A 23,190-nucleotide genomic window follows, 5' to 3' on the forward strand; every position below is an offset into this window, starting at 1 on the left:
GGTACCTGGAGGCCATAATTATCCTTAAGAAAACGCAGAACAAAGGCATACAGGCAGCTGTGATATCTGTCTGGGCTCTGTAGGCCAGTCGGAGAAGCCATGCTTGTACTGTATCAGGACACCACGTCAACCGGAGAAAGATCTCCCACTGAGCAGAACAACAGTGGGGGAGCCCGCCAGATCCTTGCCCCTCAGGTAAAGGTGAGCAACAACACAGCTCTGGCCTTCCTTAGGGCAACAGGTCCCAGGAGTTTAAGCTCTTGCTTCCTGTCAGCCTCTCTAACTCAGTCTGCAGTCTTACCCCCAGGACTCCAATCTCCATACCTTGGACATGGCCCCAGTTTTGGTGGCACGCTGGCATCACACACAGATACATGTGTGGCCATCTGATGCCCTGAACTGTCACCCTGTATCTCTCTTCTCGCTGCCCACTGATGAGCAGTCAGATACTTCTGTTTTATGGAGTGAGCAAATGTCACCAATGTCCTTCTTTTTGATACGTATGTGCCCTAACCCTCCTCTTCCCAGATTTACTGTGAACTAAAATATGCAATCTTGCAAAACGGAAGTGACTCCCAGGAAAGAGGAAGCAGAGCCCTATCGTTCCCATAGGGTGTCAATCCTATTTTTGCTCCTGACGTTGTGCATGGGGCCCTCTGCTCCACCTCTGCATTCCTACCTGGGCTTTCTGTTGAGAATTCTCTTCCCAACATTGTCTGGGAGTCCTATCCTTCAGAAGGTATGGACAATCAAGTACTTTTCAAACTCAGTGAGGACAGGTTTGAAAGAACTGGCGATGTCACAATCAAGAGCCGCAACAGGAAAGCCTCCCAAGTGCTCCCTCTCACAGCCTGCAGAGCAGGCTAAGGCTGACAGCATTCCAATGGCACTCCAAGGCAGCACTCCGTAGCCCCAGTCTGGCTGAGGAGGCATGAGCACCAGAAGGGAAGGGAGGGGATGGAAAAGAAGGTGTGGAGGCCACACCCAACCCTGACAAAAGAGCGAAGTGATTTCACACCTCCCAGACCCCTACCCCTGCCTGAAAGACCAACAAGGTGTGTTGTAGAGAAGGTGGGGCTCCCCTCACTGTGGGATCCGATCTTGCCTAAGGTGGGCAGGGTGCCAGCCCAGATGCCATTGAGCAATGCTTGTGGGACGATGCTTGTGATCGCACTCGGAAAAAATCACTGGCTAACCAAAGTGAAAGGACATCGAGGCATGCCAGGATGCTGGGGCTTTTGTTTTTCTAGTTACGCCTAAGGTTTGAAGTTTGGACAGGAAAAGTAAACAATGGTGAAGACAGGAGCAACAGAACAGAAACAAAGGACAGTTTACTCATTAGAAACGGGGAAGACAAAGAATACAGCTTCTGTTATAAAACAAACCCCACAGTGGCCTGGAAGCACTGACCTCCCCCAACACCAGGGTGGACAGAAGGGCAGGGCCACAGCCTGCCTGGAAGGAGACATCTTCTCAGAGCTTTCTTCCCCTCTGCAGCTTTTGGAGAAGTGGACAAGGTACGAGTGCAGGGCCTCAACCAGCATAAAGCAACTGTATTTAAACCATGGCAAACAGAGCTGCTTTTCCTGTCCTCTCCTCCCTGCCTGCCCAGCACAGGGCCCCGGGGCAGCACATACCTGAAAGAAACCTGGTGGGATGGGGCCTCCAGGCATCCCATCATTGGGGGGAATGTTGCCAAGCACAGGACTTGGGGCAGCTGCTGCACTCTGTGGAGACAGAACGAGGAGGTCAGCGGCAAACATCCAACTGCACAGAGAGCTTTTGGTCCCTGCCCCCAAACAGACCCTTCCTCCTCAAAGGCCACTTTCTATACAAAGCCCTGAAGAGGGGTTATTCACCGGGCAAGCCATGGACTCTGGGTCCCCACTGCTTCATCTCTAAAATGAGAGGCAGAGGCTGATGTCTACATTTAGGCACACTGCAGGGACAAAGCAAAAGTACTCCTGTAGTCTGGCAGAGCGGTGATGTGCAGTCAATCCACGGTGTATATGTTGATAACATATCTTGACTTTCCACCAGCTGCTCTAAGAAGTAAGGGGACCAATTCATAAACAGTGGTACCCTCTCCAAATCACTGACGTGTTACACAGAGCAAGTCAATAAATATTACTGATAGATGACGGGCCACTAAGAGAATATCCAGACTAGTTGGAAGGACACGTGTTCTGACCCTCACCAGGTCCTACATGCCTCTTAGTACAAGTAGAGTTACACCATGGGAGATGGCCTCTATTTCCTGTTGAATCCTGCCGTCTCAGCATCTACTTGGCACTTCTGCCTCTACAAATGCTTCCCAGGGGTGGCCAGATATCAGATGTCCCACTTGGCCACCTTCTAACACTTGTGCCCAACCTGTTTGTGTGGTCAGCATGTCTGTGCCTGACTCTGTTCTTAAATGTGCAAAGTTAAGGCTGAGAGGCCAAAGCTCTGCCTTACAGAAGTCACAGTCTGGGCCTCTAAGCAGAGTGTGCTCCCTGCTTCTCCTGTGCAAGCTAAACTTCCACACACTGGTCCCTCTCCTCAGTCCAGGAGGTCACTGCTTTCCTCTCCTTGACATGAAAGAGAAGTATGGACTCCCACAAACACCGAGTGAGCGCTGTTGTTTATGTGGAATGGCCATGGCTACTGGCCTATGATTGTGTGTCTTGTCCAACCTCCATGGTAGGAGTGTAAGGACCAGTGCTGGGAGGCACTGAGGTCTGCAGGCAGGGAACGTTCTGTTGATCCAGTAGGGGAATACAGTGGTTACCTGGCAGACCCCAGGTAAAGAGAATGAACTAGCTGCTAGTTTTCATTTTCAAAATGAAGGCTGACAGAACCTCCCTAAGGAGACTCTGCCTAACCCCAAATACTGCTGGCCTTCATCTGCAACCCCAGTCTACAGCCATGGGGAGGGCGAGAGGGGGAGCAAGTCCTGCCACACCCAGTCCTGCCTATACCTGGGAAAGGATCTGAGGGGGAGTCAGCCGGCTCAGGCATAAGTTGTGTTATTGTGGCTAAGAGTTCCATGTATGAAATATATTCTCTCTAGTTATACAGCCCTACCTGGCCTAGAACTCACAATTAGACTAGGCTGACCTTGAACTTATTGAAAATCTCCTGCCTAGGGGATTAAGTTGTAATTTTTTGGAACAGCCAACAATTACTTCTCTGCACCAGGAGCAAAAGAACACTAAGAGATGGAGGCTAAGATAAACTTCCATGTATCTCTCGGGTTCCTCCAGAAAAGGAGCCTCATCCTTCACCAACAGCATGAATTAACCCCTGACTAGCAGACCTGGAGTCACTGCTAACTTGATGGGGTATATCTTTGGTATTCTGAATTACTACATTTCGAAGTGCCTTGCCCTAACAACTGTAGTGCTACTTTCAATTTGTTATTTGGGTATATGGTTTTTTACATATTGAGGTATTTGTTACAATTGGTAGGTGGTCATAAACTTTTAAATGAAAGACTGAATATACTGATGATGCCCTTTCAAATATGGCTTACCATGAATTCAGGAGAGAGAGAGAGAGAGAGAGAGAGAGAGAGAGAGAGAGAGAGAGAGAGAGAGAGAGAGTGAGTGTGTGTGTGTGTGTGTGTGTGTTTGTGTTTCTGGGGATCTGGGGTGTATGACACAGGCCAGGACAACTATGGTCCTAATTAAATGGATGGTGTAACTCTCAGTATTTCACCATCTCCAATGGAAGACAACAAAGGCAACCAGGTTAACCATGAGGAAGAGGCAGGAAGCCAGGAGGTGATTTCTATCCTGTTCCGCCTCCCCAGCAGGCAAGCCTAGGCGCTCACTGTGCTTTAGCTGGTGCAAAAATGGAGACATAAAAGGATGGATAAGCAGAAACTGGTGCTGATCGGCAATTGCTAAGAGACTGCAGAGGGCTCAGGACAAACTATTACAGACCTTCACCAAGGGGACCCAGGCTGTAACTGATCTGCCCTCACCCTCCCACACCTTAACCACAGGAGCTGCTTGCCTACGCCCATGACCCAGCACAAGGTGAGGCATACAGCAAGTGTTCAATAAATGATTACGTTAATACTCTAGGACCTGCTCAAACCTGACCACCTTGGAGCCAGACCTTTCAGGCCTGCTAAGAAGTGGCCTCTCCCTGTGGTTTCAAGCACTGAGAGTTCCATTAAGGCACTCAACAAAGCATCTCGTGTGAGTTTTCTCAACAAACCCAAAGCCCTGGCACATTCTCCAGGGCTATAGCACACCAGGCTGCATGGCTGCCTGAGAGGCAACAACCACACACAAGTCAAGGTTGGAAGGACCTCTCCCGTCTGAGTCAGGTTCCTTCCCATGTGTGGACTCCCTTTCCTAAGCTCTGCCCATCCTGGCTCACACACACTGGAAAGAAGAGGCTGCCTGCAGAGTGTAGAACAGAGCGTCAGCCCCCTGCTTCTAATTCTTCACTCACAGCTCAAAGAGCAAAAAGCACCCAGAGACCTGTCTTTCTCTGAGCCCTGGCATATGGGTTCTAGGTCCCAGACCATCTTCTTGGGCACCCACTGTAGCATGAACATATGGACAGAGGAAAAAACACACAAGCATGCATGTACAACACATATACAAATATATGTATGTACTTAAGTGGATTGAGTCTTACATCTATGCCCATCAAGTTTAGGGGAAATAAATAAAGTCAAATACTCACGGGGGGTTAATATGGTTAAGCAGGTAAAAGTGCTTTTGCCAGGCCTGACAACCTGAGTTCAATCCTCAGGACCCACATGGAGCAAAGAGAAAACCAATTCTCCCTAATTGTCCTGTGACCTTCACATGGCTGCTGCAGTGCCTGCCCCCATAAAATAATTTATTTTTATAAGTAGTCAGGTGGACTCTGGACTCTCCCAGCTCAGCCAATAACTCCTGACTGATTTATAAGGCAGCAAAAATAGTATCTTGTTCTACAAATCCTTCCCTCTTTCCCTGCCCAATACGTAGGCCTTGGCATGCCACACTACAGCCACGTGTGAAACCACCAACTGCAAGTCTTCCCTGACTGAAACTCAAGCTGGCCATGTGGCAGAGGGCCTGACCAGCAGGGGGTAACGGGTGTGTCCTGGATGTGGCCAGGACATGAAAGTGACAACAGTAGGTGTGGTCCTGGTAGATGTGCACCCCGGGTAGAGCAGGAGACTTATGATGCTCCTGGAAAACCAGGTCCCAAGAGTCTGTACAGAGTCCTGAGGTAGCCCTGCCCATCCCAGCAATATTGAGAAGGCTGAAGATGCACAGTGGGAATTCCAAGGGTGGAGAAAATACCACATCCTACAGAAAGGTGACGACCAGAGCAGTAGCCATTGATGATATGCAAAAGAAGTCTCACACAGACCACAGGACAATGATTTTGGTGAAACACGTTCAAAATCTGCAGCTCAGAGAAATCAAAGAGCTGACCTACATGAAAAGATAAAAACCCACTAGTGAATGAAACAAGTCCCAGCAACAGAGAATCTGGCTTCAAATAGGCAGAACACTAGTATTTGGGAAGAGGGTGAACCCGTCTGCTTGCACCAACAACAGAATAAAATTGCACCAAGTTTCCTTATTTATGTCCCAGAACTGGTTACCCTGGGTTGCTCACAAGTAACAGAGCAAAAGGAAACTAGTATATTGCCTACTGCCACCTATGGTAGCCTGGGCATGAGCACTGTTAGATCCCTGAACCAAGGGTCCTCAAGGCTTAGCTCTGGCTGCAAACCACTCACTTCTAAGACAGGCAGGCCTCCAAAGCATGAGCACCTGGCATACAAGGGTTGTAATGCCGTGGTGCCAACACAGGTACCACCTGAGCCCTTTATGCAAGCAACTAAGAAAAGGCTACTGTGTGGGTGGAAAAGGCCCACCAGCCACAGCCAGGCCACAAGATCCAAGGGACACAGATCCAAGGCATGCGCGTCTTTGAAAAAAATCCGAGAGAAGCAAGCACCTTTTTATTCTGATCCCATAAACCAGGAGGGGGTGAATGGGAAGAATTTATGCCCCAGCAACCTAAGAAGCTATCATTTCTGGTTTACTCTGTAAGGAAACTGAGTCTTATGGTTATATGGTTAATAATTAGGTTCAACTTTAGTCCCATACATCCAATTTCAGAATCAGAAAACCCAAGTACCAGTCTTCAAAGTAGTCCCCACAGTTTCCAAAACAAACAAAAAACCGTTGTACTTTTTGGCTCATGATGAGAAACAGCAAACAGATCATTAAACCACCAAATAATCTCAATTCATTCTGTGACTTAGGTAATCTGTGAGGCTGACCTTCTTCTACTTGGCCCTCTCTGTCAACTACTTCAGAGAGTGAGTGCCCTTTGCCAAGAAGTAGGGAATGAGACCATGTTTGTAAGATCCCTCGGAAGAGCCTGTGGACCTAACTTGCAAGTGGCCTGCAAGGAAGAGGAGAAAGACAGAGGGGCTGCAGGGCTGGGCTGTATCAGATGTACTCAGCAAACACTCCGGTGGGCAGCACTGCACCTAGGCCGGAGACGTGTGTGTTTGCCTTGAAGGTCTAAAAGATGAAGTGAGCTGTGGTGACAGAGAACTTAGGGACATGGAAAGGTACTCCAGGCAGGCACTAAAGCAGGGATTAGGGGGATCAGGGAGGCTTTAAGGAAGAGGTGACACTCAAGCTAGGGCCTTACAGGACAGCAGAATTCAAAGATGATACCTGCAAGAGATTAACAGCTGACATCTTAACCCTCTCTCCCAGCATGGGCACCTGCTGTGTCTTTGGGAGGAGGTGGGGATTCCAACAGTGCTATCCAGGACCCACTCCATCTGCAGATAGGGGTGGGCATGGGCTCCCTCTCCCTAACCTTCCTTCACATGGGAGGGCGACAGTTGTCCAGGCCCAGAATGTACTCTTCGGCCCTCTCAGATCTTTAGTAACTTATCATTACACATAAGAAAATGCAGGCTACATCAGACCTATCTGGGGTAGTATGGCTCAGAACAGGCAATGCCCTGAGTCAGGCCCCCCAATGGGCTAACTCCATTGCCCCTGGTCTTGGTAAGTCCCAGCTTCTTTGGGAGCCATGGAGAAATACAAGTCTGTATTTAAGCTCTAATCCTTTGAGTCACCAGGAACTGGGAACATCTGTACCCCTTACATGCCCTCACTTGGCTCTCTGTGGTAGAGAACTGAAGTCTTGGCCCCTGCTGGGGCTGTCGGGTAAGGCATCTTGCTAAGAGGGCAAAGCAGGTGCTAAGGAATTGGTGGTTCTGAGCCTGATACAGAAGTGGACAATGTCAGATAGGCTGAGCTTTTGGAGTTTGATATATTTGCTCACTTATGAGGTGAGGATCTCGCTCTTGCCCAGGCTGGCCTTGAATTCCTATTTCTGAGCTCAAGCAATCCTCCTGCCTCGGTCAAATATCTGGAATCACAGACACAGAGCCCAGTGTGAGCAGGAAAGTCCATGCATAGAGTAGCACACAGGTATGTCGGGAGGGGTTGGGCAGTGAAGGGAAGACAGATGAGACGTCTGCTCTAAAGTAGTCTCCCTTCAGTGGCCACCTTAGAAGAGCTACAAGACAGGCAAAAAGGAATGAAGGAAGGAAAGGAACAAGGTAAGAGAAAGGCATATTAGTCCTTTTCAAAAGAAAGAGAGACTGTCTTCCCCAGGCTAAGAGAGAAGGCCGCCGTATCACAGGCTGACCCACCTATCCTAGGACGAACCAGGCCACCCTGGGAACTGGATCAAAAGGTGCCTCATTGTAAGGGGTGGAGTCCCAGGTGCTAATGCCACCTGGTTGTGCCTTGGACCCTAGTCAGTGTGCCCTAGGCAGAAACTCTCAAGCCCACAGTGAGTGTAGCTATATTGGCTACCCATATAGAGCTTGGCCTGTCGGTGCACACTGGGGAGGCTGGGAGGCTGAGGCAGAGCAGTGCCCTGGATGAATACCATGCAGTAAGTCAACAGCATGCTCTTTGTACAGTGATCATTTTCTTCTTAAAAAGATGGCTATGCCATTAGCAAAACACACATACATACATGCACACACTGCCTGCTGTCTTAAAGAGCGACTTACAACCACAAACATGTCATAGTAGGCCAGTGACAGCTCCTTAACAAGAAGGCTGGCAGTTGCTCCTGCAGAGTGGAAAATTCCCTGGCGTGGACCTGCATACAAGCTCTGTTCCAATGACAACTTAATCCTGTCGGGACCAAGGTACCCAACGAACAGAAGCCATTGCCTCTAGGAACTTTTTGCTTCGAGTTTAAAAGGAATTATTAAAGGCAAAGCCCTCCACATATCTTTCAAGGATGGGAGCCCACCCCTCCTCAGCTGGCACTCAATAAAGCAGGTTCAGAGTCACTTTCCTCACCCTCTACTGTGACACAATGACTATGTAGTCTCAAAGCTTCGCCGGGGTGCAGCCAAGGCCCACCCTGTCTCTCCTGCACAGTAGAGTGGACTAGAATCCTTTAACTCTCCTGCCTGGCCTTGGGTAGTCGCAAGGAGTGGCCCACCATGGTTCATGCAGCCATTCCTCAAGCATGCCCCACTCCCCACCCCTACCCCCCACTTGCAAGCTCAGAGCTGAGCAGATGCCTCCTAAGCCTTCAAAGCACAGCTAATTGGGCTAATCTCGCCAACAGTCTCTGCTTCATTCCCCGCCCTGCATCCACCAGCGTCCTTCGGTACTGCTGGAGAGATGCAAGCTGTTGGCTTTAGTGTTGTTTTGTCAGCCATTAAACGATTCATCGGAGTCATTAATTGATTTATTACTGCTGCCTACTCAGAGGGTTTAGCAAATAAAGAATGATGTAGGTCACAATGCAAAGGAAATTGGACCCAACAGCACCACGAGGAGCTGGGCACTCAGTGTCTGCCACTGTCCAGTCGAGTAGCCTTCCAAGCCAGCTGCCAGGCGGGAGTCCAGTGTGGACAGCTCTTCCGACCAGAATTCAGGCACGGCCTGTCTCTTGCAGAGGCAGAGATGTGGAAGGTGGCGGGCCTTGTCTGGAGACTCATCAACAGAGCAGGAGGGCAGAAGCCTAAACCGGGCGCTAAGCTGCAGAGTGAGGAGCCTGTAGATGAGGCTTCCAGGCCCCTAGCTAAGTCTCTTCTCCCCTGGAGGTGACATACAAGACAGCAACAGTTGACAAGTTAGCAGGCACCTCCCAATGCCTGGCCTTTTATGTGCTTATCTCTGATCCTCTCAACAGTCCTACAGCTGAGGTATTATCTTCCCTGTGTTACAGAGAGAAGTAGAGCTCAGCGAGCTGACCTGCCCCAGGCTGCATAGCAGGCCAGGAAGTAGCAGTCTAAGACTCAAGCCTGGTGGATCTGACTTCAAAGTCCACATTTCTTCCCCTCTACCATATCTTCAGACAGACATAAAAGAGCCCAACACCTGCAGCTCGGCTCCATGGGGACTGACAGAAGCAGGCAGGGGACCATGGATAAGGCCACTCTGGTCTTCTCAGAGCCCCAAGCTCTTGGTTTACAGAATGACAGGGTTAAGGGGCAAGCCCTGAGGTCACACCAAGTGATAAGATTCCAAATCTCAGTCTTTCTGCCAAGAACATCACACCACCAACAGACCCCACATGGCCTGGGTGCCTTTCCCTGTGAGTGCTCACATTGTGAGGGATCCCTCTCAGTCCCTACACTGGGCCAACCAATTTCCTCAAAGCCTAGTCACACACTATTTGGCTGGCCGTATTGGGCTAGACCAAAGAGACTGGTCCTGTCACCTGTAATAGTGTCTACAACTATTTAGGGTTCCAAACTAAAAGGAGTGGCACTGAGGAGAAGGCAATGTTCACACCTCTAATGCTGGACTCCATGGTGTTTGTGTGCGTGTTTAGGAAGGGCCACAGCTCTGGTACTTACGGGTTTCCCTAGAAGCCAAACAGCCATTCCATGTGTCTCAACTTCTGTTTCTGTAGTAATCGGCTGTGAGGAGACCCCACACTTCTGTTCAGCAGAATTAGAACAAAGTTCACCCTGGCCAGCTTTCAGGAGGCTCATAGAGAGTGCTTGCTGGTCTACTCCCAAAGCGAAGGGATCAGGAACCAAGCACAAACCACCAGTTTACTTCTTGCTTCTGTTCTGGATATAGCCTGGCCTGAAGGCTATCAGTCAAGCTCTCTGTGGAGGGTTTCTGGAATCTGCCAGGTGTGCCATATATAAACTGAAAATAAGCCGAAGATTCCCCTCATCTTCCCTGCATTCCTCATCACTGCACTCCTCCCACCTGACTGTTAATTCCTTATTAAATTAGCCAGCTGTCTTCTCAGGGACTAGTGGGTGTGGTTTGTCGAGCACAGAGATGATGCTGTCTCAGTAAATATTATCTCGGTGAATAAAACACCTGCAGAAGGGGCTGGGGAATTAGCTCAGTGGTAGAGCGCTTGCCTAGAAAGCGCAAGGCCTGGGTTTGCTCACCAGCTCAGAAAAAAAAACCAAAAAAAAAAAACAAAACAAAAAAAAAACCTGCAGAAGTTCTGCCTATGGAGAGCAGGTGCTGAAGCCACAAGGTCAAATCCCAAGGCTGCACAGTTCCTCTAGCTTACTGCTAGCCCACATCCAAATACCCAGTGGCTCCAACATACACGCATACGTGCATGCACACCGCCCCACACATCTCAGGACACACTGTTCCTAGGCATACCCCAACCTAGGAACTGAGAGTGTCTTAAGCTGTTATTGCCACTGCTGAGAACTTGCTAATAAATGACTTAGGTAGCCCACATCTCCTCGTCACGGGTCACGTCAGCACAGCAAAGACCGCTCTCAATCTCCCTCTCAAGACAACCATAGAGACTTCGACTGTCCTGGAAAAGTGTACATCCAAGGACTACAGGGGCAAAGAGTGGTGTGGGTGACTTCAGGACACTTAACTCTTGTCATTTTTCCCATTTCAGAAGACATGTAGGGCATGTTTCAGAGACTGAGTGCAAAGAGGGAACCAGTTCTCAGTGAACTGCTGAGACCCACTGTCTCTCCTGGTCTTGGCCCAGTTTAGCAAAGCAAAGAATGTTGCTTACACTTAGAAAGGCCCTGGGGTTCTTGATCAAGAACCTTCTGTTCGGCTTGTCTAAAGTGTCACTTTCATATGGGACTCATATACAAATCAAGAGAAGCTACAAACAGCTGTGGCATCTGGAAATGGTAGACAGGGCGTGGGCAGAGGCCCACTCCCAGACAACGTGCTCCACTGCAGTGAAGTCCTCAGAGCCAAGTCCGAGATCACTGTCCACAGCTGGAGTACAAGAGATAAGCATCACAGAGCAATCCCTGAGCTGGCTTAAGGAGACAGAGACACTACCATACACCATCGAATGCCTACCCCCTCAACCTCTCTTGACAAACACAATGAGGGCATAGCGGGAAGAGGGGGCTAACGACTGAGCTCTCGAGCCTGCATCCTACTCTGACCCACCCCGGTACTAACCACATCTGGGGTGGTGCCAACCCCTCTACCCAGGAGCCAGTACTCTCACATTCTCTGCTCAGCAAGCTCTCCCACTTCCTCCCAGCTTCCCAGAGAAGGCCTAGCTCTCCATCAACACCCACCAAACATATCTCACTTTCTAGGCCAGAAGATGAACAAAAAGATTATAAACCAGAATTCAACACTAAACCAGGCTGATTCCCACCTGTGTCTCTTTCATGGGACGCCCTGAGACACTGACAACAAAGATACACTGAAAGCAGTGAACATGCTGAACTCCTTGGCTGCTCACCGATTAGAGGCAGGCATGCTGCTCTGGCCTGCGATGTGCCCGCTGATGCAGGGCCTGAGAAGCAGAGCCAGGGGATGATGAAAGGCTGTGCACTAATCATCCCCCCCCCCATCCACCCTCCCTCTCTCGTCCCCTCACTTGCAACCACAAGGGAAATCTTGCTAGTGACCAGCTTATGCAGATGCCATGGACTGTACTTGGTATGTCCACTTCTCTGCCCCGCCAACGCATCTCTTAGGCTGTCCTGGGCACTGAGCAGACTCTGTTTCAACTCTGCCATAGCATTTCCTTTTTTTTTTTTTTTTTTCCCCCCTCCTTTTTTTTTTTCGGAGCTGGGGACCAAACCCAGGGCCTTGCGCTTGCTAGGCAAGCGCTCTACCACTGAGCTAAATCCCCAACCCCTGCCATAGCATTTCTTAGCCGGCCTCATCAGGGACAGAGGCTACCTTCTTGCAGACTCCCAGCTCCGAAAAGGCAAAGCAGGTCTCAATGTCTGCTACACGTGATAACCACTAAGCATCAGATGACTACAGACACACACCTTGACTGGCCCTCCCTATGCTAGCCAAGGTAAAAGACCTTTTTGGACAAGCTCAGTCTGGCCTTCCTGGGGAAAAAACTCTCTCTCCTTCCTTATTCTTCTTCATAACCATGTAACTTCAAAGAACAGAACATACTTGCATAAGCCCAAATGTCAAGAGGGACAAACACAGCGTCACTCCTATAAGACTCCTTGTTCTCTTGTCACAGTGGTTACCAGAAAACAGTGCCCGAATCCAGGGTCTCCTACATTGTGAGACCCAGAATTCAGGAACAGCAGACCAATCCCTGACAGATGACAAGCTCCCCGATCTATGGCAAAACTGCCCTAATGTAGGTTGTTTTCCTTTGATTTTTGTCTAATTCTACTCATGGTCTCCACCCAAGACAAGAATTTTTAATTAAACCTGGGCAATGCATGGGCCTTCAGAAACTCATTCCAGAGCTATGTAACAGGAAGGAACTGAGGATCCCTTAGTCCACATACCGAGGTAAGGGCAAGACAGCCCTGGGACAGGATTTCCCAAGGTGTCTGTGCCTTGGCTGGCTCTAGAAAGTGGCTTATAAACTTGCCTGCCCCCATAGACTTGCAAGGCTTCCAAGAAAGGGGCCTATATGTATGAGTCAGGTCCTCTACAGACACACCTTTAACACCACCATCTACCTGTCCTCTGATGCTCTAGAGAGTAGATCTTTATAATGCTCCCAGACTGTCCCCCAAAGACTCTGTCTGTGTGCCAGGAACTCAGGCACAGAACTCCTTATTCTGAGACTTATTCTCTGCAGACCCTAGGGGAGACTGCCCAATCCATCCCTCAATAAGCTCCTGAGGTGCCAGTTCTGCCTTCTACTGACCCCATCTTGCCAGCAGTGACTAGGCCAGCTCATTGTCCTGAACAAGTTCACAGGTGACAACAGATGGAACTTCCTTCCTAGTTAGGCCCAAACAACATACCTCTCCGTTGGAAACCTAAGAAAGGCTGTGTTAGGGATGGATCCTCCTCTCCCTTCCTTCCACTTCCATGTAACAAAGGATGCACACCTACTTCTTGATTTGTACACTGTAGATTCTCAGGGGGACCTTTACAACTAACTTCTGCTCATGCTGCATGGTTGCAGAGATGCAAGGCCATGACTTTAGAAGCCCCTGAACCAGACCTCCTATCGCTGGCCCTGAAACAACCTGGAAGAGAGACCCACTGGCCTAAGTGGTGAGGCTACTTTAGCCCTTCCCCTCTCCCTTGGCCAGGCTTCTTAGAGTCTCCAGCATGCCTGTGGGTGCAGGTCAGGGCTTAGACAGCTGCCCAAACAGGTAGAGCCTCAGATTTAATTGGCCTTTTGGTTCAGCTTTCTAATCTCATCAATGCTGCCTCCGTCTTGCAGATGGAGGTCCTGGGTTTAATGCAGAAGAGTACCATCCGGCCCTGTGTAAGCTGATCACATCCTGGGAGGCCAGAGGGGACCTCTCTGCTCTAGCTTTCTAGCTCACCACGTGGACAGCACACACTCTACAAAGACATAACAGAGGTGTTCTGGCAGGGGTGCAAAGCAGGGGGTGGATGCTGTCCCTAAGACTGTAATAAATGCAAACTGTAGAGTAAGTGCATTCACTCTTACAGGGTACCATCCCATGTTACCCAGGAGGCGGCTGCCCTAAGATTCAGACTCACAGCAACTGCCCCTCCCACTCATTCTCTGTGGCCTTGAGCAGCTACTTCATTCTGTGGGAAGGAGGCAGTGGTGGGTGTGCTGGGAGGACAACCAGCTGCATTTCATCTGGGCAAAAAAAGGCTCACTCTCCCTGCCCACAAGTCCCTCCAAGAGGGGATGCTATACTCTCTCCAAGTGCATTAGAAAGGGTGAGGAAAGCTCAGCTCCTGGACATCAGGTTCAAAAACACCACAGATGACGTATGCAAACATCCCTGTGCAAATACGCGTGTCCTACTTCTCGATTATCTCACTTTATCTAAATATATCCTAAGGAAGTAAGTTGGCAGCAGTGGTAAATTACACACACACACACACACACACACACACACACACACACACACACACACACACACACGGTGTGTGAGGGGAGCTAAGCGGTGCTAAGGCTTTGTGTTTGGTGTTGTGGATAGGTATAAGGAAAACAGCATTTTATAAAAGAAGCCCAGGCAGGTTCCCAACCAGGCCAGCACACATGCCTTGTCCAAGGGAGATGTTGGAGGCACACCCAGCCGAGTACACACACACACACACACACACACACACACACACACACACACACACACACACACACCACCCCACACCCACTAGGACTCACTGCAAGACACTGGCATTTTCCACTTCACTTGCCAAGAAGGGAGCACCCTGCCCTACACACTTGAGCTGCCCGTCAACCCCTGGAACAAAGGAGGCAGTCATGGGGTACAAACACACCTTCTCCACTGGTCCATGATCCCTACCTGCCAATTCCACCAAAAAGAAAATTAAGGCCTGTAGCAGGAGACATGCATGCCCACAACCCTTCCAGAATGCCTCAAATTCTCTCATACTGCCATCCTCTGGGAGACTTGGAGAGGTGGCTTCTTCATTTTTAACATTTATTAAATCTGGGCTGTTTATGTAATATACATCCCACCCACTTAGACACAAGAACATTTATTTTATTAGGAAAGAGTGTGGTGTTTGAAGGAACTGTGGGCACTTCTCCCAACTACCAAATTCACCAATGGTTTGGAGCATCAAAGGTTCTGACCACCCCTATACCATCAGGACTTAAACCCCCTCTCCTCCCAGCCTGGTTGACCATGTCAGCCTCCTCACCTCAGTCCTGCCCCCTTTCTCCAGAAAGAGCAAACTCAGGGCACTGGCTTACTCGGGGCCCTATTCCAGACAACACTAGATCAGCCTGGCCAGCCCTCCACAACCTCGTTGGCACTGAGCTAGCTCTGAACTGAGTTGTCTCCTGATGCTCACAGGGCGCCTGCTCCTAGGCCCAGCATGCATACTCAGGCTCTTCCCCACTCTAGAATGCTTGGCTACTCTCTGCCTATCAGGCCCTCACCTGCATGGCCTTTTTCTCTTTCAGGTTCACAATCATGCAGCTCTGCTAGGTCGCTAAGACAGACCTCCTCTCGGGGCTCTGGAATGAGTGCACAAGATCCCCTCAATACTATCAACGTGGGCTGAGGCTATCTCACCCTGTAGATCAGACGTAGGTGGTTCTCCACTCCCTGATGCTACCACCCTTTAATACAGTTCCTCATGCTGTAGTAACCCCCCCCCCCAATAAAACTACTTGGTTGCTACTTCCTAACTGCTACTTTGCTAGTTATGAAACGTAATGTAAATATCCACAGGCTGAGGACAGCAGCTCTAACCATGATATACTAGGAAGCAAACAGTATCCATACCTCTATAACCTTACTAACAGGCTAGCACATTAAAGAATTTATTTGCAAAAGAAACCTCAAAAATCTCACAACCCAATACCAGTTCATCCAATCAGTTCACACCGACACTTGGGAGTTTGAGACAAAGTTGGGTTACATAGTCCAAACCAGCCTAGACTATTGTGACACTATCTCAAAATAGACAGACAGTCATAAGCATTGCCCAAGTCATAAGCATTGCCAGCCCCGAGAGAAGAAAGTCCTAAGTTAACTCAGCTTTGGGCCTAGCATAGGTGACAGCAAAGACATGAGGAAGGCCCAAGGAGGTCCCTGGCAGGTCCCTGGCATGAGGAGACACTCAGTAAACACTTGCTGTTGCATAAATGGCCAATTACAATCCATGTAATACAGTGTTGCACGGGCCTGTCCTGGGCTAAGATATCAGAGAAAAGGAAGGCTTACTTCTCCCTCAGGGTGGGGCAGTCTGGGAGAGCTACAGAGAGTGGGGACATCTGATCAGACACCATCTGTTATTTTTCTCTAATTGTCCCACAGGTGTGAAATTTTGAGTCTCTAGTCCGAATGCAGACTTCAGGAGAGACATGGCACGGCTGCTGCCTCTGCCCTCTCCAACATGCTTAGTGTCCACTCTCATGAGGCTCCGAGGAGCTTAGTAGGATCATACAATACATTTCTTTATTTCAAAGCACAGTTGCTAGACCCTACCGAGGCTCCCTGAAGCCCTTCATGAAATCGAACCGTTTCCACAACACTTTGAACGATGGGATTGCACCATGCATGGGGCATGGTGTTCCAGAAATGGCAACTTTTACACGTCCAGGAAATAACGCCCTGTGAGGGGCTGCTGAGCCGCTTCCGCTTACGAACTCTGTAGAGCAGGAATGAATATTTCCACTTGACAGACTGGGAAAACGGAGGCTTGGAGATCACTTAACTAACCTAAGGTCAGGAACAGACCACATCCAATCTTTTCACTGTCACGCTGCCCATTAATAATTTTGTGCCAACAGTTCCCTTCAGTAGAAGCTTCACTTAGGACCATCTGCCCAGAGAGAATCAGTGCACACTCACAAATTTCATATGACAGAAAGTCACAGAGATAGACCAGCAGTTGCATCTCCCCTGGGTTAGCAGCACAAACTAACCTATGGGGCACTGTGTTCCGGGCAGTGCTCATTCCTGTAGATAGCACTGGCCCCTCAGCTTCCACAGGGGACACTTCCCTTTTAGTGTCCATGGAGTCAGACACTTCTCAGATCCAACTACAACTATAGTTCCTGAAAGTCGACAGAATGCCAACTTGAGTAACCTTTCTCTTGTTGGGATGATGGCTACTTCACTATTCTCTCACCCACACTGGGACCCTCTTGGCTCCTAAGGCTCACAGTCCTGGGCAGGCGTCTGGGTGAGGGAGAGAACAAGGAGAGGGCTAAAAAGCACACACAACAGTAAGCTCTAACCCAAACAGAACTAATCCATTCAGAGCCAAGTAGGGCTGAGCAGATGGGAAGCCAGGCATCCCCCGCCCACCACCACCCTGGGTTCCAGGGCCTTCCTCATAGAGGCATAATTATAAGGGGTGACCCAGCCACATGCTCTCAGGGCTGCCCTACTCCCAAACACCCATTGTAGTGCCTTCAGCTGGTTTTTATTTAAAATCCTGTCTTAAACCCCCTCCGCCCCCATATCATGTATTAAAAAGCAAAAATATAAATAAACACCTTAGCTTTGGGTCACTGCCTGGGGTGGGACACACAAAAACTTGGTGCATCCCTTTCTGGAGTCTCTTAGGGCTCTGATGGTTCGAGATATAGGCCCATCTTTTGTGCCTGCTGCTCTCCCCAAAGCACCAGGTGTGTAAGAGCATACTCCTAAGAGAATATACATTCATGTAGCTTTGAATGAGAACAGGACAAGAGGAGCCTCCATTTTGTCCACCGGGGTACCCCAGGTTTTAGCATAGGTGGTGCTGTAAAAATGTATTGAAACACCTACTGAGTAGATGTGCTCCCAAGTAAGCATGAAGTAGAGGTTGTGTCCCCATTATCTATTTCCTACTATTTTAGACCTCTGAAGGCAAAACAGCCCATGTGCCATTCACTGCTGCCTTCTAACACTCAGCCTTAGGAGCCACTCGTGCAGAACAAAGGGGTGGTGGCTGGCTACTGTAAGAGCAGAAAGCTCCAAGCGACAGGGCTGCAAGGGGCTCCGAGACCAAGCTTGTGTACAGAAGACCACAGGTCAAATCCACCTGGCCGATGCAGGACTTGGCCTCCGGCCCTGAGAGCAGGCTCCTGGGTGCCCAGTCACACCCTAGCCTCTGGGCCCTGGGCAGAGATCAGAGTCACAGAAACAGTACCTGCTTCTCAAAAGGAACAGCAGGGCAGACAAGATAAATACACGAAACAATCAGTGAACGAGGTAACTGCCAGGCTACAAGTATTATATCCTGATGTAATAAGGCACACACTGTACCACACAATTAGAGACAAGAGTGAGGTACACCACAGTGATCACAAAGAGCACCCTCACAGGAGCCGCAGGAAGAGGGTGCTGTCCAAGAGGGCTCTGGGAGCCATGAGACCCAAGATGAGCTTAGGTGGGGCCTCCTTCTCCAGGAGGCCCTCCCGGCTACTGCTCTCTCTTCCATGTTCCTGCTGTGGCTTGTCCCCATGCCAGCCCACTCCTTATGCCACACTCAGGCACAACGTGCCATTGCTCAGGAACCTTGACAGCACCCACTCAGGTATCCAGCTCCAGGAGGACAGAACAGGTCCTGGCACCAAAAGAGACCTTGGTTCAGTATTTTCACACACAAGTCACCAGGATTTTTCAGTAACAAATGTTCCAGTCTGCGCAGCCTCTGCGAATACCTTTTCACTCAGCTCTTACACCACTCTGAAGTACAGACTAGGCCAGCCACCCCAAACGGGTCTGCCATTCACTAGGCAATCCTGTTTCTTTATTCACTGCCCTACTGGTGCTTCTTGGAATCCCTTGCTACAAGTACTTGAAACATAGGCTGCACATGGGTATGCTCCAGGTGCCAATTATGTTCTGGCAGGGGGAGAGGTATGTGACAGAGGGGAGAACAGGCAGGGCTCCGGACGGACGACAGGTCATTTAGGCAACGGCTCCAAGTGTCAGGAGCAAGCGGCGAGAGGGCAGCGATAGGTCAGGCTTGCTCGGTCGTCACTGTAATTCAGTATCATCCTGGGTTTGCCAGGAGACAGGGAATGCTGCTAGAGAAAGGCCAGAGGCTGAACAGTGGGTGCTGTCAGAGAACAGACAGAGCTTGCCTATGGAATGATCCTAGGTCTGCCACTGCAAGTCTCAGACAATCACAGACAATGATATTCCCAACATCCAGAAAAACACCAGTGCCACCATGAAGGAGCCAACTCTTGAGACTGTTGGGATTACATCTCTGCTGTCATTCAGACATCTCACTATGTACTCCAGGCTGGCCTCAAACCTGGGATTCCCCTAGTTCAGTCTCTTGAGTATTGAGACCAGTCACCACCATGGCTGGTTTAAACTGTTTCTCAACCGAGAAGGAAAGATCCCTCCTTCTCTCCCCAGTGAGGAGCAGAGGTTGAATAGGAGAGGTTCCTTTGTTTCAAGGTAACTGGTCCCTCTTCACTTTTTCAGGGGATATAGCACCTGCCCAGAACACATCTTAGGGGTTCAGATTTCCTGCTTTCAGATGTCACAGCTGGGGAAACGATGGCTTAGATCCATCTCTGGATGGAGACAGATCAGGAGAGCAGACGGTTCCCTTGCTGGTTAGCACAGGGCCACAGCTGCTCTTAGAACAGAAGCTAGCGAACCCGAGTCTACATACTCTTGGGGAAAACACACTACAGTGGGAAAAAAGTCCTCGCTTTAAAACCTTCGTCTGCTTCTTTATCTAGCAGGGCTCTTACCTGCAAACTGCTTCCCATGACTCTGCCTTCTCCTATGACTGCCCGTCATCCTTCCTATGTGTGGATATGCTGACCCATGTCCCAGTGGAATATGACATGCATTCCTCAGCAACCTTTTCCAAACTTACCCTTACTGATGGAGTTCCCCCTCCTACCTGTCACTACCTGCTGGCATCCTTCTAAGACCAGCCAAAGCCATCCACCCGTCTCCCTGGTTCCCCTTAGAAGAAAGTTGTGCTTGCACACTGCCCACAGACTATGGACCCGACACACTAGCTGAGTAAGAATGGGAGCAATGTGAGAATACACACTTTGGCTCCGATAAGACCTGGGCTGATGTCAAAGAGCATACATCTACTCCTGGAACTGGAAAGCTGCAAGTCCAAACAGGGAAAGCATTTCAGGCCAGGACACCAGGTTCATAATTAGCAAGTGCTGAATTACTTGAAACCAGCCTGACAAAGAGAAGTTTAGAAAGAGAACAAAACAAAAGAAAACAAACAAGAACACTCCAGAGTCATCCTTACTCTTACCTAGGTCACCAGAGACGAGTGGGTAAGCAAGCTATGGTGGGCGATAGGGCTGGGACCCTGACATCTCCCAAGGACAACTGCTGGTATTCTGTGGAACCGACCACTGTGTATTCTGCCCTTACCTTCAACCTTAGGGTTCCAAAAAGCAAAGATCAAATAGCATTCTAGCTGAAGCTTCCTAGGCCTACTGGCTGTCATCAGGGTCACACTGTGTACAGGCTTCACAGGGGTGTGTCTGTCTGTCTGTCTCTCCCTGTATTTGTAAAAATACATTAGAAGACATTTTCAAGCTCAACTCCATTCAAAAAAAAAAACAAAAAACAAAAAACAAAAAAAAACAGCCCAAAGTCTCACCAGAGATGTTTATCAATAATTAAAGTAAAAAAAAAGAGTAGAAGAGGTTTTGGTTTCTAGCAAGTCAGAAACTCGGTTAAGGACAGTTTTGAAAACTCAGTTGCAGTTTGTTTTGTTTTGTCTTTTGGAGACAGGGTCTTACTATGTGACCCTAGAGAGCTGGACTGAGAGATACTCATTTAAGACCACCCTTTGGGGCTGGAGAGATGGCTGGGGTGGTTAAGAGCATTGGCTGTTTTGCAGAGAACTGAGTTCAATTCCCAGCACCCATGTGGCAGCTCACCATTGTCTGTAACTCTGAGGATCTGACACTCTCGCACAGCCATGGATGCAAAGAACACCAATGCACATAAAAAATAAACAAACCTTAAAAAAAAAAACCCTACTCTTTAAAAATGTGTAATAAGACAATTTCTGTCTAGAGGTTCATGCGAGACAAGTATCACTAGCTTGGGATAATTAGAGACAGAGATGAAATGCTGGACTGAGCCATCACCACAACTAAATTATAATGTTCTTCTGACAAGCCCTAAGGGGCACACATAGAACACAGCTCCTGTGACTCAACTGAGGACACCTGACAGAGGTGCCGGCACAGGCACGCAATCAGAACACGCTGGCTGGGCATTTAAGACGATCAAGCTGATCCTATAATCTTACTAACGCCACTCCTCTACTGAGCTGCCCTGAGTCTTAGCCTGAAGGAGTCAGGCCTGAGCCCTGCCCTGAGGGAAGTAACATCCAATTTTGCCCCCCACCATTCCCCAATAGTGCCCACACTGGATGGAGCCAGGTCCAGATAACCTTGGCCAGCGCAGACCTATTTGGCAGTGGAGGAGAATAACATGGTAACTAGGAAATACCAGTTCCTTCAGAGCACAGCTAGAGGGCAGAGTGCTGGCTAAACAGCTAGTCTTGCCTTCTGAGGATATTTGGGCAAATGCCCCTATTAGGACTGGAGGCCATGAGAAATTTTTTGTCCTTACGCACATATACAATGAGCTGAGAGATCTCCAGGCGGTCAGAAAGTTGGCTTCTCTGCCACTCGCTGTTGCTGACACCACTCAGTAACTCAAAGGCACTGGAGTGGTCTTGAATCCCCAACTCCCCAATTGTCCTGTACTCAGAAATAACCAAAAGCTTTAGCTGCTGCCAAAAAAGAAAAGAGAAAGAAAACCCCAGGAACACACCAAATCCATGCCCAGCTCCTTTGCCCCTGGGAACAAAACCCATTGCAGACAGGCACAAAGGAGGGAGGCCAGACAAAGGAAAGGCCAGGTCACACTTGACAAGGAGCTTTCTTGTCGTTTCCAAAACAGAACTGTCCTCCATTAAAGCGCTCTTGTTGCTCGGATGTTGGTGCGGGAAAGGAGGGGCTCACAACTCTCAAAACAAAAGCAGGGCTTGGCGGGTGGGGAGGCCCTGGGCAGGCTCCTTCTCCCTGCACACTTCTACGCCTTTGAATGCCCGCAGATCTAGGTCCAGGGCTGGCAGCTGTCTGTTATTATCTCAGCAACTCCACGGGCTGCAGACCAGGGAGTGTGTCCCGAGCAGGTGAACACCATCTGCCTAGCTCTGGTGAGGTGTCCCTCTTCGTGCCTGCTGCTGCCAGCAAGCTGCATGGCCCTGAGGAGTCACAGCTCGTCTACACGCCCTCCCAGGACGGTACTCAACCCTAGTGCAAGCTCCCCCTACCTTGGTCACTACCTGGCATTTAAAAGCACTGGTCATCTCTTAAAGAAGTTTCTTAAGGGCTTCTGCTAGGAAGGACACAAAGAGCGTGGGACACAAGAGTTCACTGACACACCTTCCTAGAGGCTAATTTTAAGAAGGGTTTTTAATTGATCTATAAAGAAAAAAATTCTACCTGCCTTTTAAAAAGCACTCCCTGCATTAGCTAAAACATTCCACACACCCTAGCCCATTTCCTCCCTCCCTGGCCCTCCCAGTTTTAATGGGGGTAAGTGGCTCCCTGATGCAATCTACAAGGCCGGGTGGGTCCAGACCACAGGGAGGGAAAAGGCTGGGTGGGAAGCCGATCTGCTGGGTAGGGTTCACAAGGGGTGGACTCTGAAGGTCTGCAGCTCTGGCTCGGCCTTCCACTCCCCTCCCACCCTCTCCTTCCCTCCACTATTTTATAGGCACCTGGGTTTTTGCTGCTGGGCTACTAAACAACTGTAGGTAGTATCCTACACCACAAGACAAGCGATGACCCACCCTGCTATAAGAGGCTGACTGAGGTCTCACCAAGAACAAAGGTTTGGGTGGATAGGTGGGATAAGCCTAGGCAGGATCTGGATTTGGGCTTGGGGGTGATGGCATCTACAAGAAGCATGCGTCCTCACTCTTGGAGGGAGTATACATATGCAGAAGGGATAAATCCTGACTGTCGTTTGTCTGGAGCTCTCAAGCAATAAGAATTCTGCAGCTGGACATACTGCTTCCTGGGGTGAGGAAGATCAGGCAAAGGCAGTCCATGAGTAAAGAGCTGGTCGTCCCAGAAGGGGGCAGCAAAGTGAAGGTCTGATCGTGGGCAGCCTCCAAAGTCTGAGAGATAAGACTAGGCTACATGCTACACATGGTAACTCAAAATACCCACGGAAAGGGCTCTCTTCCTGAACAAAAGCCAGTGAGGATTAGCCCACAATGCCAGAGACAGCTCCTGAAGAACCCTGGATGTTGTTGTGCTTCTGGACTCCCTAACTCGCAG

General features: G+C 49.5%; 1 protein-coding gene across 6 annotated transcripts in view; it reads right to left on the reverse strand.

Annotated features, from left to right (window-relative positions):
• Ssbp3 (single stranded DNA binding protein 3) overlaps positions 1-23,190 on the reverse strand; it is a 136,698-nt gene that overhangs the window by 37,245 nt on the left and 76,263 nt on the right. For 5 of the 6 annotated variants that reach the window (XM_032901037.1, XM_032901023.1, XM_032901066.1 and 2 more), the window contains one exon: positions 1,638-1,727. In XM_032901037.1, the coding sequence (XP_032756928.1) occupies positions 1,638-1,727 (90 nt within the window). Of the gene's footprint in view, positions 1-1,637; positions 1,729-23,190 lie in introns of all 6 variants that reach the window. The other variant, XM_032901057.1, reaches the window with a different exon arrangement.

This window comes from Rattus rattus, chromosome 1, assembly GCF_011064425.1.
Source record: "Rattus rattus isolate New Zealand chromosome 1, Rrattus_CSIRO_v1, whole genome shotgun sequence".
In the NCBI taxonomy this organism is placed as follows: domain Eukaryota; kingdom Metazoa; phylum Chordata; class Mammalia; order Rodentia; family Muridae; genus Rattus; species Rattus rattus.